The 12,664-nt window shown below is 40.7% G+C and overlaps 2 protein-coding genes across 2 annotated transcripts; one reads left to right on the forward strand and one right to left on the reverse strand.

Annotated features, from left to right (window-relative positions):
• Positions 1-4,322: 4,322 nt before the first annotated feature.
• LOC116384152 (retinol dehydrogenase 13) lies at positions 4,323-8,468 on the reverse strand. Its single transcript, XM_031848583.1, has 7 exons — positions 8,202-8,468; positions 7,562-7,702; positions 7,182-7,373; positions 6,654-6,815; positions 6,353-6,469; positions 5,924-6,128; positions 4,323-5,678 (listed from the first exon to the last, which is right to left on the reverse strand). Exons 1-7 carry the CDS (start codon positions 8,275-8,277, stop codon positions 5,582-5,584), a joined length of 990 nt encoding a protein of 329 aa, XP_031704443.1. The 5' UTR covers positions 8,278-8,468; the 3' UTR covers positions 4,323-5,581.
• Positions 8,469-9,619: 1,151 nt separating this feature from the next.
• On the forward strand, positions 9,620-12,495 carry tmed3 (transmembrane p24 trafficking protein 3). Its single transcript, XM_031848584.1, has 3 exons — positions 9,620-9,998; positions 10,396-10,641; positions 11,531-12,495. The coding sequence occupies exons 1-3, from the start codon at positions 9,855-9,857 to the stop codon at positions 11,762-11,764; spliced, it is 624 nt and encodes a 207-aa protein (XP_031704444.1). The 5' UTR covers positions 9,620-9,854; the 3' UTR covers positions 11,765-12,495.
• The last annotated feature ends 169 nt before the right edge of the window (positions 12,496-12,664 follow it).

Genomic DNA, 12,664 nt, shown 5'->3' on the forward strand with positions numbered 1-12,664 from the left:
GTAGAATAGTGTTCCAAAGCATATGTTGTTATTTTAAAGCACATCTGGTTTATTATAGTAACGTGCTTTAGGATGTGTTTTAAACTAAACATATTAGTGTGTTTTCTGATGGACTTGCCATTTGGAACAATGTGTCATTTTGATGTTTGACTTATGTAAGTATTTATTAGCAAGTGATTTTGTCTGATTTTGTCATTATTACAATTTTCATTGGTAATATATTGCTATGGCCATTTAGAATATCATTGTCTTTGAATGCATGCTTACATATTTGAGTGTTTTTGTGTGAATGCGCACACATGGACACTAATACGTGTGAGCAGCTTGAAGCAGAGTGGTGGGAGCCGCCGAGCAGAGGGCCCAGGAATGTGTGCGCACTAATCACAGTGAGGGACAGAAGATGTTTTAGCAGATCTCCTCTGGTCCACATGAGTGGCCCCGGCGTCGGATTTTCCCACAAACTCCGGAACTGGATAAAGAGAGGCAGACGCCTGTTTGCTTAGCACCAGATTTTCACACTGACAAGAGGAACTCAACTAAATAATCGACAACAATGCCAGCAGAGATGGCTGCAGCCCTTCCTCTCCGGATGGTATTCTAAGACATCACAAAATATCAAGAGTAGAATGTCAAACCATGTAGAAGAGGGCTGCACATTCAGGCTGCACGGCACAATTTGGAGGAATACGTGAAGTAAAAAGTAAAGATTCACAACTTTAAATGGTGGTAAGACAAACTAAGAGATTGATTCAAAACCTCATTGATTTCCTTTTGAAATTAAACTAAATTATGTTTTTATTTGAATCTTGAAATATGAGACGTTTAAGCTGACAAAGCAGTTGTCCTTTTTAAACTACACTGCCCCTCCATGGCATTTTATAGGAAACAACTTTTCAAAAGCCTAATTTGTGTCATTTTTAACAGCATTTTCTTCCTAGTGCGATATATATTCGAATCTAAAATTATAATTCAAAGTACTGAGTGTACAACATTATTATAAACGGGGCTCGATTTTATTTTAAAATACATGTAATCAAAGTTCACAATAGCCAACATTCAAAATCCATCTTTAGTTCCCATCATGCACCAGTCTCTGTATGAAGAAGTACATTTCTTCCATCTTATATTGTGTGCTGCTGTGCTTTTAAATTTGCCTGTTTAAATAAAGCAGTCGGAATATTAAAATTGGCTTCGTTGAATAGGAACGTTGTATTCGTGACTCCTGACTTGAGGAGCTGATGGGAACCGTGCGGCGAAGAGTCCGGAGCAGCGCAGCGTGTGCTAAACCAGGAGGACAGCTGACTCAGCACCTCCCCTGTTGTCTTTGTGCTCGTTCGACAATGTCTTCATCCCTGGTGACAGAATGTAGCCGTAGGGCCCCGAACGCCTCTAACAACCCTCTAAAAATCCTCCTCCCAGCACGGGCCCTGGAATTCTTACAGACACCCCTGATCCTGATCCCGATCCGCCATCTCTCTCTCTCTCTTAACACTAACAAGCAGAATCATGAGAGAGCAGGTCTCGAAAATGTTCGATTTTTGTTAACGTAGAAAAAAATAATGACGGTTCAATGCTAAGTATGTCTTTTGAGCTGTTAAATAGGCCTCGGGGTCTCAAGGACCCCAAGCATAAGATATGTCTTAAAAGAAAAATAGTGTCAAAATAAAAAAATACCAGTTTCTTCTTGTCAAAGGGCACAAAATGGGTTACAGGCCTGTTCCTGAGTTGAGGATTCTTTTGAAATAAAACAAGCAGCATCTGATGCGAGCTACAGCTAGACTATACTGTAGGTACAGTGATTGGTGACACAAAGGAGCTTAGTCACTGTGGCTGCTCTGACACAGCTCGACACATGCACAGACTCGTCCAAAAGGGTAATCACGGCATGGGCTGCGCTGCAGCGCTCTGTGCCTGTGAATGCTAAGAACATTCCCGCACCTGCCTGAGGCATACACCGTTTGTCTCTGTACTCTGAAAGAAAGAAATTGAGAGAGTGAGGGATACACCGCAAGATGAAGAAGGTGAGAGAGGGAAAGAGAGAGAGATGAAGACCGAGAAAGACGTACGGAAAATGGTTCGAACAGAGAAAGAGACAGAGGGAGCAAACAACACAACCCTCCACTTCACACATTCTCGTTAAGGCTTTATGATCTCCAGAGGGAGAAAACAGGCACAGATGATCTGATGTTCTCTGCTTGGGGGGGGCACATGCCACTGCCTGCACCTGTGCGCTAACTGACTCCACATATCAAGGTGCATGAAATGAGATATGACTATGTAAGTCTGTGGTTCCTGGACTACTCTGCAAAATGTAAAAACATGCTGCCTTTATTTACTGCATCTACTCACATAGTTCACAGGTCGGTTGTAGTGACTCCCATGAGTTTACACTTCAAACAGCCTTCAAGCACAAAGGGAGCCTTTACTTTACCTATACAGTGACTGTATCATTGGTGATATACATGCTGATCATGAGCCATGATGTAGTAAAACAATGGGTTTGCTCCAGAATGGGACATCACTTTAAATAAAGTGGTGTGCTTTCAGAAAGAATTGAAGATACACACAGCATTTGTTTGTGCAACTAAAACAGGAGCTATTTCCTTCTCCCTCTGCATGGGCCCCCATGGGGAGGAGAGGGGAGAGCGAGTGGTCAACAGAGGACCTTCTAGGAGCAGCTGAATACCAGAGGAGCCGACAGGTATGTACATATTGGAATGTGCTTCTCAGCCACACCTGTGGGGAACACACCCCGCCTGGCCTCTCTCATCCCACTGGCTGATCTCCCCATGATTGACAGCTGGAAGAACTATTTGGCTCCGGCCCACAACAGCCAGAGGGCAGGTATGGTGAGTTGTGAGCGTTAACCAATGGCAGCAGAGAAATCCCTCCGAGCCAGGCGGGGCTGCAGTCAAATAAAACTCATCAATGGGGTGTGTCTCAAAAATTTGTCAGCAGTCAAACAGCGAGGGGCCACTGCTGCAGGAACCCACTCTGACTGGTTGAAGCTTGACTAGTTCCTCGCTGCGTGAGGATCTGAGCAGTTTTCAGCTGGCAGAGATGGTAGAAAAAGAGACGGGTTTACCTCTTCTGTGACCGTAGGATGGAAGTGAAAAAAATACAGATCTCATCTGCTCCGACTTCGAAACTCCTCTCTTTGGACCACGACCCCGAGGGAAGGGACGGCAGTTCCAGGCTGTCCATGGATGGCGACTTTTCAAACCTTTCAGGACTCTCACTTTTGTCCCTGAACAACAGGTCCTCCATCACGGTTTGCTAGAGACTGTAACAATTGTTGTGGTACTGTGGTCGCTCACATCTCCTTATCACTTTTCCAGCCCAGCTATAGATTCTGTATCCGTTGGACGGAGAACTGATAAGGGCATGTGCATGACATTACCTACAGACACTGCAAGGGACAACATCTGAGTCAGACAGCCTTGGGGTAATTTAAGTCATTCGATGTATAATTGTTGAAGGCTGTTATTAGCTTTCGTGCTTTAGTCTTTTGCTACCGTTTTCATTTTCAGAGGGAATTCATTGCATTTTGAAGAGTTGTTAAGAAAATAAGCGCTGTATGTGAAGTGACTGACTAACACTAACATTTAGGTTGCATTGTAATCTTCTGATTTGTTGATAATGAAATGATCTCAAGTCCTTTTTAGATGATTTAGTGCTGGATACATTGGGTTGTACTTTACACCCATGGACTGAAAAGGGTAAAGTTGGTTTTGCGCTTCTGTCCCATAAAATGAGAGACAGCCGAATATGAACATAGATTCCCTTCGGGCAGCTCTGAGCACACCTGGTTCTCAGTCATATTTATGACAGGTGCTTCAGGCAAGATCTATTTATTTTTTATTTTAAAAAAAAGTTAGTGAAAGTGTTTTGACATTATCAGTATGATCCATATAGATTAAAGACAGTTATTGTGCACAAACACAGTTTGTGCACAATAACTGTCAGGGGGAGTATGTAGCATGTCAAATCAGTTCTCCTGATATTCATTTTAGAAACCAGCGAGATAAAAGTGAACTCGAACACGCTGACATGATACGGCATGACATAAGAATGACGATGCAACTGGAGAACTCTAATACAGAAATTAGGTGAGTAATTTATGATGCATACCAACTTACTGACATGATTTTCACACCTACAAACATGCAGCCTTGGCATTTCTGTTCTTACTTTCCGCTCACTGAATGGATAGTTTCAAATTGTTGTGGATATTTTTTTTCCTCCTCATTTACAGCCATGAATATATATCCAAGAGTTTAAGCTACTGCACCTACTAGTAAATAACTGCCATGAAGTAATAATTTCAGACATTAAATCACACATTTATTGCAGAAATGATTACATTGCTGATGGTTCCGCGTTGTACACTTTGTTCTTTTTGAGTTTGTTCGGATAACCTAGGAACAAAGTTGAATTCTCTCTTCAAAGAATAAAAGCAACCTTGATACAACAAACAGCATCCATCCACACACACACACACACACACACACACACACACACACACACACACGCACACACACGCACACACAGGGTAAGCTGACGAGTCTTATGGTTCTACTGGCTGCTTCCTAACTGCTCTCCCCCGAGGCGTCCACTCCCTCTCTAAACCTGGTGGAGGATCCTCTCTCTTCTGAAGTGCAACAATCTTTTCACCTTTGCCAACACAAAAGGTCACTTCCAAGCCTTCATACAACACTTCACTACTACGACGACAGTCCAACGCTTCAAACTGTCTTCTACCTTTCCTTGTAGTTCTTAGGAAAATATTGTGCTTGCTTTACATGTTTTCTATTAATGTTCTGCATTGAATTTGACACAGAATTAATCAGAAAAACTATACAATAATTTTACTGTATGTCGGCAATTGTTGAAATGAATAAAAACAGCAGTTTGAAGTATTAACATTTTAGACATTTTAGAATTCCAAATAAAAAAATATAATAAAAATGTTAAAAAAGCCATTGCTCATCCTTTCTACTTTACTGGACAAAGCGCTTTAACATTTGCCGCTCATTCGCCCATTCACACACTGATGAGAGTGGAGCTGCCATGCAAGGCCTTGGCCTGCTCATCAGGAGCAACTTGGGGTTCAGCGTCTTGCTCACTTCGATGTACGAACAGAAAGAGCCGGGGATCGAACAATCAGCCTCGTGATTAAAGGACAACCCGTTCTTTCTCCTGTGCCACAGCCGCCCCCAAATGCATACAACCAGATGACAATCAGCCAAAATGGTCAATTAAAAAGCAAGCATTGCCTCATTTTGATAAGGACATAGCAGCATAACACAGATATACAATAAAGCTCAACATAATAATGCATCACTTGCATAATATAAAGAGGAAGCAATAAGCCTACATTTAAATATCCACACAACTGACTGGAGTCTGAGATTAAATAGTGCAAAACTTTGGCAGCAAATCTTTCAGACCCAAAACAGGTCAAATCATTATTAATGCAATGCCCCTACCCAATAGAATAGATAATACAATAATTTGCTGTGGTTAATTCGCCCGTGTAAACAGGGCAGCTGACTCCAGCAGTAGGAGCAGGCTGTTGTGTTTAAGGCAGACCAACCATGGAAGCACTGAGGTCCCACAGCTTCTTGGCTGCAGCATCATCCAGGGCCTGTGGTGCCGGCTTTTTGGGGGCACAGTCACTGCATGAGGAAATAAAGTAGGGGGAGAAGAGTCTAAGAGTCTGATACAGTGTTCTGATAATCTAAACTGACGAAGCACAATTGCTAATAGCCATAAGTTATTATTTAATTGGCATTCTCTGCAATTGTACAATGGGCAGAGAAAAACAGACAAAGTCGACTGAATTCCAGACAAATGCAAACATTAACTCAGTTCATAAAGTTTATCTTCACAGTCCGGGGGGTGTTGTTGCAGATGTACTTGCCTGTAATAGAGGCCACTGGAGTTGGCCTGGCTCTCGTCCACAGCACAGTAGATGCTGGTCTGAGCGCCAGCGTAGGGACTTTTGATCAGCATGAGGAGTGGCATTAATATGATCCTCTGCCACAGAGCTAAAGTAGGGAACAAGTGGCGGCCCAACTCGGTGCGGATGACACCAGGGTGAAGACTGTACACTGTCACACCAGTGTCTAATGAGAGGGAGAGAGATCCATCAAATCAAATACAAAGCATGACACCAAAGCAAAAACAAAAGATACAGAGATTTAGACTGTGTTAATTCAAGAAAATTTAAAAACTGGGACAGTGTGAGGTGATTTTTTTCCCATCAACTTAACCCTCTACTGTATCTGATTGATGATAACTTTTTTGATCAACAGCGTATTAGTGTGGAGTAGCATGCACTGGGCCCTACCTTGCATTCTCAAAGCCAGTTCTCTGCAGAAGAGCACATTGGCCAGCTTGCTCTGCCTGTAGCTTTCCTCGCGATGGTAGTCTTTATCAAGGTTGATGTCATCAAAGTTTATGCTGCCTGCAAGAAACAATCCAGTGTAGTCCTTAAGCAGAAATTACATTTTGAAATCCAATCATGTAAGTTGTATCTGTCATATCCAACCAAAGTGTAATATCACTAAGAGGGGTGTAAAACGTCAGAGATACAATTTCTCACTATAAAGTAGATTTGATGGACAAAAAGTGCAAAGTATCGTCTTTACCTTTCTCGTGTGCCAGACTGGAGACGATGACAATGCGACTTGGAGTTGACTTCTTCAGCAGGTCAAGAAGACAGTTGGTGAGGAGAAAATGTCCCAAGTGGTTGACACCAAACTGCATTTCAAAGCCATCCTCAGTCTTCCACTTAGGACACATCATGACACCTAAAAATCAACAGATAAACGTAACATAAAAACTTAATATACAACCTCTTGGTCCACCATCAGTTGACCCCAAACTGAGGTGACTTTTTGGCCTAAAAACACAAGTCAATAAATACAGCCCGCTCAATTTCAGCCATAAAAATCAGCTGCTCATATGAAATATATAGGATGCTTTTTTTTTTTTTAATTCCACTTAATTTTGATACAGGTTGTTAAGCTGTGATGTGTTTTTTTTTTTTTTTAAGTGTAAAATCAAACAGTATGTCATGAAGTTTGCTCTTATTCTGTCCCCACCCCAAGAAGTTTCGCTTGCACCTCTATATGTATTAGTACTGTATTACTTTTCCTGCAGTGAATTCAACATACCTGCGTTGTTGATGAGGATGTCCAAACGTTGCTCATTCTCCCGGACATCTCTGGCCAGGTCCCTGACAGACCGCATTGACGTGAGGTCCAGTTTCTTTACCACCACGTTGCCGTTGCCACTTTGCTGCCGGATCTCGTCAGCCGCAATGCAGGCTCTGGTGATGTCTCTGCAGGCTAGGATCACTCTGGCTCCTTGACATAATAAGAAACAGGGTCAGTGTGTTCAAGAGTTAAACTAGTGGAAGTAGTAAGGAATTAGTAGTCACGGTAGCAGGGAATTTAGGTCAATCCAAAGCCACTCTAAAGATAGTAACAAAGTGCTGCACAAAAAACGACAAAACATAACAACGAACAACATTTACAGAAGGTGAGGGTCTTACCTCGCTTGGCCATATCCAGGGCCGTCTCCTTCCCAATGCCAGTGTTGGCTCCTGTGATCAGGACTGTTTTTCCATCCAGTCTAACCTTGCTCCGACACACTCCCCCAGCCAGCCACCTGCGCAAGGCCAGTATGCCTGCCCCTAACAGAAAAACAAACATTAACTTTAATATCAAATGCAGTTGTGGTTATCAATTTTTTATTTCCCCCATGGCTTAATATATTTCTTTATAGTCTTGGTTCTTGTTAATGTGACATGAAAAACACATACTCTTGCAGGAGAATACATATATCGAATTTAACTCCTGCTTTGGTATTTCAGATATGGCTCGACATCCAAAGAGATTATAATAGGCGTATTTATACATTTGTGACAATAATACTAAAATTATCTTTATATAAGTGAAATACTTCACTATTCTGATTCAAGTAGCTATTTCACTGACAATTCACAAACTGAGCAGCAGCCACAATGAATGCCTATGTCATGATGAAATAAACGGGTTCTTCGTGAATGATGCGTTACAGAGTTTATACCATTAACTACATTATCAGCAGCTAGTAATGATCACCTGCCCTTGCGCTGACATTTAAGGAAACTTAGCATTCACAATATCCTTCTGATGAAATAATGTATTTACCTGCAACAAAAGCAACAGCGAGACCGGTCGCATGACTCTCTAAAAAGTGCCCGCTTGTCTCTGCGTAGCTTTGCATACTTTAGCCTGTTAATTATTAACCAATTTAAATAACTGCAAGCTTCAGTGGAAAAGTAATCACAATAATCACAAATTAATAGTAAACACCGGCCCGTTTAGAATAACACCACACTCCTCGTTGGATGACAGCAAATGCTATCAAACTGTATAAAAAGGTGACAATTCTTCCTAAAGACAACTCCCTGTGCGGAAGTGTGCACCTACTGGGATTTTCAGAATAAGACTCTTGTTTAATGTGTACCTTTTGTTAACACGGCAACTTGTTGTAGTTTAAGACATAAACTGCTGCTGATTTGTCTCTGTTCACAATGAAAATATAACATGTCAGGCCCAAGGAAATGAAAGCAGCATATCGTCACCCGCAGTGTTCACTTCTACAGTGATCTGGATTGAGGACATATTTTTGATTTTCATTCATTTTATCAAATAAATTACAGGAGATCATTCCTGCCCACTGCAATAAGAGTTTACAATAAATCACCTCTGGCCAAATCAATCCCACAACTACAACAGTTACACTGTTGTTTGTTTGTTAAATCTTTGCACTATTGTTTAGTTAGTTCATTTAATATTATTCTATTTTATTGTATATATTGTGCATTTTTATACTTCATATTTTTTTACTCTGTTATTGCTTTGCTTTGCCTGTACCTATAAATGCTGCTGTAGCAACAAAAAAAATCGATCTAATCTAAAATGAATCATATCGTAATCATTGTTCTTTATTTTATACGACTGGGAAATTGAATTTGTCAAAACAACAGTGGTGGAAAGTAACCATTTACTCAAGTACTGGACCCAAATACAATGTCGAGGTACTTTTGCTTCACTTCAGTCTTTCAATGTTGTGCTACTTTATACTTCCACTCCACTACTGATGCAAATACTCTTCACTACAATTATTGAACTGCTCTACTGTTTCAACGTAAGACTACATGCAAAACATGATCAGTTTGTGAATTAAAATGTCATTTAATTTCATTCATTTTATAGGTTAAATAACCAACAGGATGTTCTGTAAATGCATTACATATATTTCTGTATTTTTAGTTAAATAGATTTTAAATGCAGGATACATTTATCTGAATCCTTGAAAATAACATTGCTAAACAAATAACTCATAAATAGACTTTTAAAAACTCAGTTTTTACTTCATAAAATGTGGTGTTTTTTTGTAAAAGCAAAAGTAATGTGTGTGCTGCCTTACTTGAAAACAAATTGGCATTTATTTTGAAAACTGAACTTCATGGCGGTTGGTGCTCTGGTGCTCTGATTGGATTAGATAAACGGCTCTGACTCTGACATCGGTGTAGATGTATCGCAGCAATGTGTCGTCTCGTGGCTTTAACTTGTTTAAAAACAGGCTGACTCACATTTAGAGTTACAGTGTGTCGTGTTTGACAATATTTTTAAGTGTGATAACATTGGGCTTATTTATTTTCACATAAAATAAACAAACCTGCCCCGGAAGTTCTTCGTGCTCGTGCCACGTCAGAGCTACAACCCTGTTAGCATCACTGCTAACCAAGTGCTACACTGTCTGCAGCTCTTCAGCTGTTTCTTCTCGCGCTCACGATGCTGTGCCTGGGACTGAGCTGTCTGCTGCTGCATGTGTTTGTGGTGTTTGGGACCGAGCTCACCTTTGAGCTCACTGACAACGAAAAGCAATGTTTTTACGAGGAAGTAGACAAAGACGTGAAGTTTGAAATCGACTTCCAAGTAAGTTACTCTGAAAAAAAGCCTCATCACTTCCACAAGTGTGTGTTTACAAGATGCTGCATATGTATATTTTAAGCTAGTAAATTGTTCTGTCTCTCCTTCTGGTTCTTATCATTTCAAAATGTCCATTTGCCAACTACAGTTGAGCCCTCTTTAATTCCGTTACCTGTAGTTTATCACACACTTAAACTTAGGAACAATTGTTTTGGTGAAATGTGTTTTCTTACCAAAAGTAACCCACCTAACTGGTTTGCTCTATTTGCTGCATAACCAGTATGAACCGGTTCAATCTTGCACGATCCATATGTCACAACAAAACATCACGTTACAATGGCACAACTGTATTGGCATGCGTATGTTCTGTCATCCACATGTTTACATGAGTGTTTTCTTTCAGGTCATTGCAGGAGGCAACTATGATGTGGACTGCTTCGTCACCGATCCGCTAAACAACGTCTTGTATAATGAGAAGAAGAAGCAGTATGACAGCTTCTCTCACACCACAGCTATGGTGGGGGTGTACAAGGTCTGCTTCAGCAATGAGTTCTCCACTTTTACACATAAAACTGTGTACCTGGATTTCCGCCACGGAAATGAGGAACCTCTCATTCAGACCATGACTGGATCTACAGCGCTGACTCAGGTAAGTCTGAGGAACAAGGTGCTCACACTCTGTCTGCTGCAGTGGAAACCCTTCAAAAGGGGCCACGCTTAAACAATTAAAGTGTTCAGAGAACCACTAAATCACATGGTTTGCCTTAAAGTTAGGGTTATGGATTTGTTTTTATACTGTGTAGTCCTATTTCCTGATTTTGAAACACTTGAAAACACTTCCTGGTTGGCAAGTGCACAGAAAACACACAAAGACAAGAATAAAACTACAATCCATATGTCCACATTTAGAGTATGAGCCAGGTTAAAGAGACATTATTTGCCAATAATGTTGTCTTTTGTAAGTTGTAAGTAATCAGCTGTGGGACAGTTTAAAGTCCACTAGGTGGAGCCAGAGATGTTCTAACTTAAGAGGCAACTTCATTTATCCTGAGGGACATTGCTGTGTTGCTGTTGCAATACAAAGTCGGAAGAATATAAGATGACAAGTATCGCCGTGTACTGCAAATATTGCATTAACCATGGCTGAATCTTATTTGCAAGTATTTAAATGTACTCTCCTTACCCCACAATACCTAAAACACCCAGGTTTGTTGACGCCCCCCTTTCAGTCTGTTTCAGTTTTACACAAACTGGAGTCAGAACATTTTCATAAATATTGTAGTTTCTATGCTTGACATCACTACAGTTTATCAGAACACCGCGTACAACTCAGATTCCCCTTATCGGCCCACATTTGTAGATCCCTAGTTATAGTTTATTTAATGCTTTACTACAGACAGGATTGTTTGAAGCGAATCTGTTCAGGAGCAGTTTTGGATAGTGTCTACATATATGTGACCTTCCTTCTGCCGTACGCGTTTCCCCACGCCATTTTCCTGTGCTCTCGATTTGATTTGCGTTGATCATTCTACTTTCAGTTGGAGTCGTCTTGCGTCGCCATTCATGAGGTCCTGAAGACGGTGGCTGACTCGCAGACATGGTACAGGCTAAGAGAGGCACACGACCGCACAAAAGCCGACCATCTCCTCGAGCGGGTCACCTACTGGTCCGTCGGAGAAACCGTCCTGCTGTTTGTTATCGGCGTCGGTCAAGTCATGATGCTCAAGAGCTTCTTCAGTGAGAGGAAGGGCTCCGTGGCAGCCGCCACTTAGAACTCGTAGTGTTGATGTGCCCTCGGAAAGACAGGATGAACCTTGTCAATGTGAACACATAAGTGCGTCTGGAGATTAGCACACATCTTGTCGTATTTTCAGCAGACCTTTTTTGTTGAAAGGGATAGTTTGGGAAGCCTTTTTATTTTTTTTCCTGCTCACCAAGTGTCATACAAACTTGTGAGTGCCTTTTTTATGTCTGTGCTGATTTGTTTTGAAAATGAGATTGACACCTTTCAACCTTGCGCAGGTTATTTATTATATTTTTCTAGTGCAACACAAAGCAGGTTTAGTTTGATATGTCTGTTAATAAGGACAGTCACAGGTTTTCTTCTGGATACTCGGTAATTACACAAGATGTTGTGGCAAATCAGTTGTTACTGAATGTAGGTTGTTTTATAATGTGTATTATGTTTATTATTACCTTAATTTATGTGTGAAAAAATGTGAGGCTTAGAAGCTCTGTCTCCCTCATCCCCTTGGGTGCCTTCAGAAATCTTCTTTTAATTTCCCACCAAATTGAAAGTTTACTATTTTTTTTTTTTTTTGTTAATTGGTCTGTTGCTGATTGGATTCTCAGTTTTCACTCTTGTGAATTATACATCTGTTATTTTATAAAGAGATATGTTTACTGATTATGGCTTTTCTTTTTCAACAACAAAATGATGCTTGCAGTCCTGTTCATCTGTAAAACCAGTCAACAGATTTCAATAAAATTGGGAAGAAAGAAATTTTTGGTAAAGATGAAAATCCAGTTTCTTAACGTTGTCATATTGTGATTCGTAGTTTGAGCAATTTTGTTATTTTCTGGCACAATGTGTATGGCGGTGCCAACTTAGATCCAGCTTCACGTAAAGTGGATTTTTAATTTAAATTGTATTGTTAAAATAAGATTGTTGT

This window comes from Anarrhichthys ocellatus, unplaced genomic scaffold, assembly GCF_004355925.1.
Source record: "Anarrhichthys ocellatus isolate YVR2014 unplaced genomic scaffold, GSC_Weel_1.0 scaffold8, whole genome shotgun sequence".
Classification (NCBI taxonomy): domain Eukaryota; kingdom Metazoa; phylum Chordata; class Actinopteri; order Perciformes; family Anarhichadidae; genus Anarrhichthys; species Anarrhichthys ocellatus.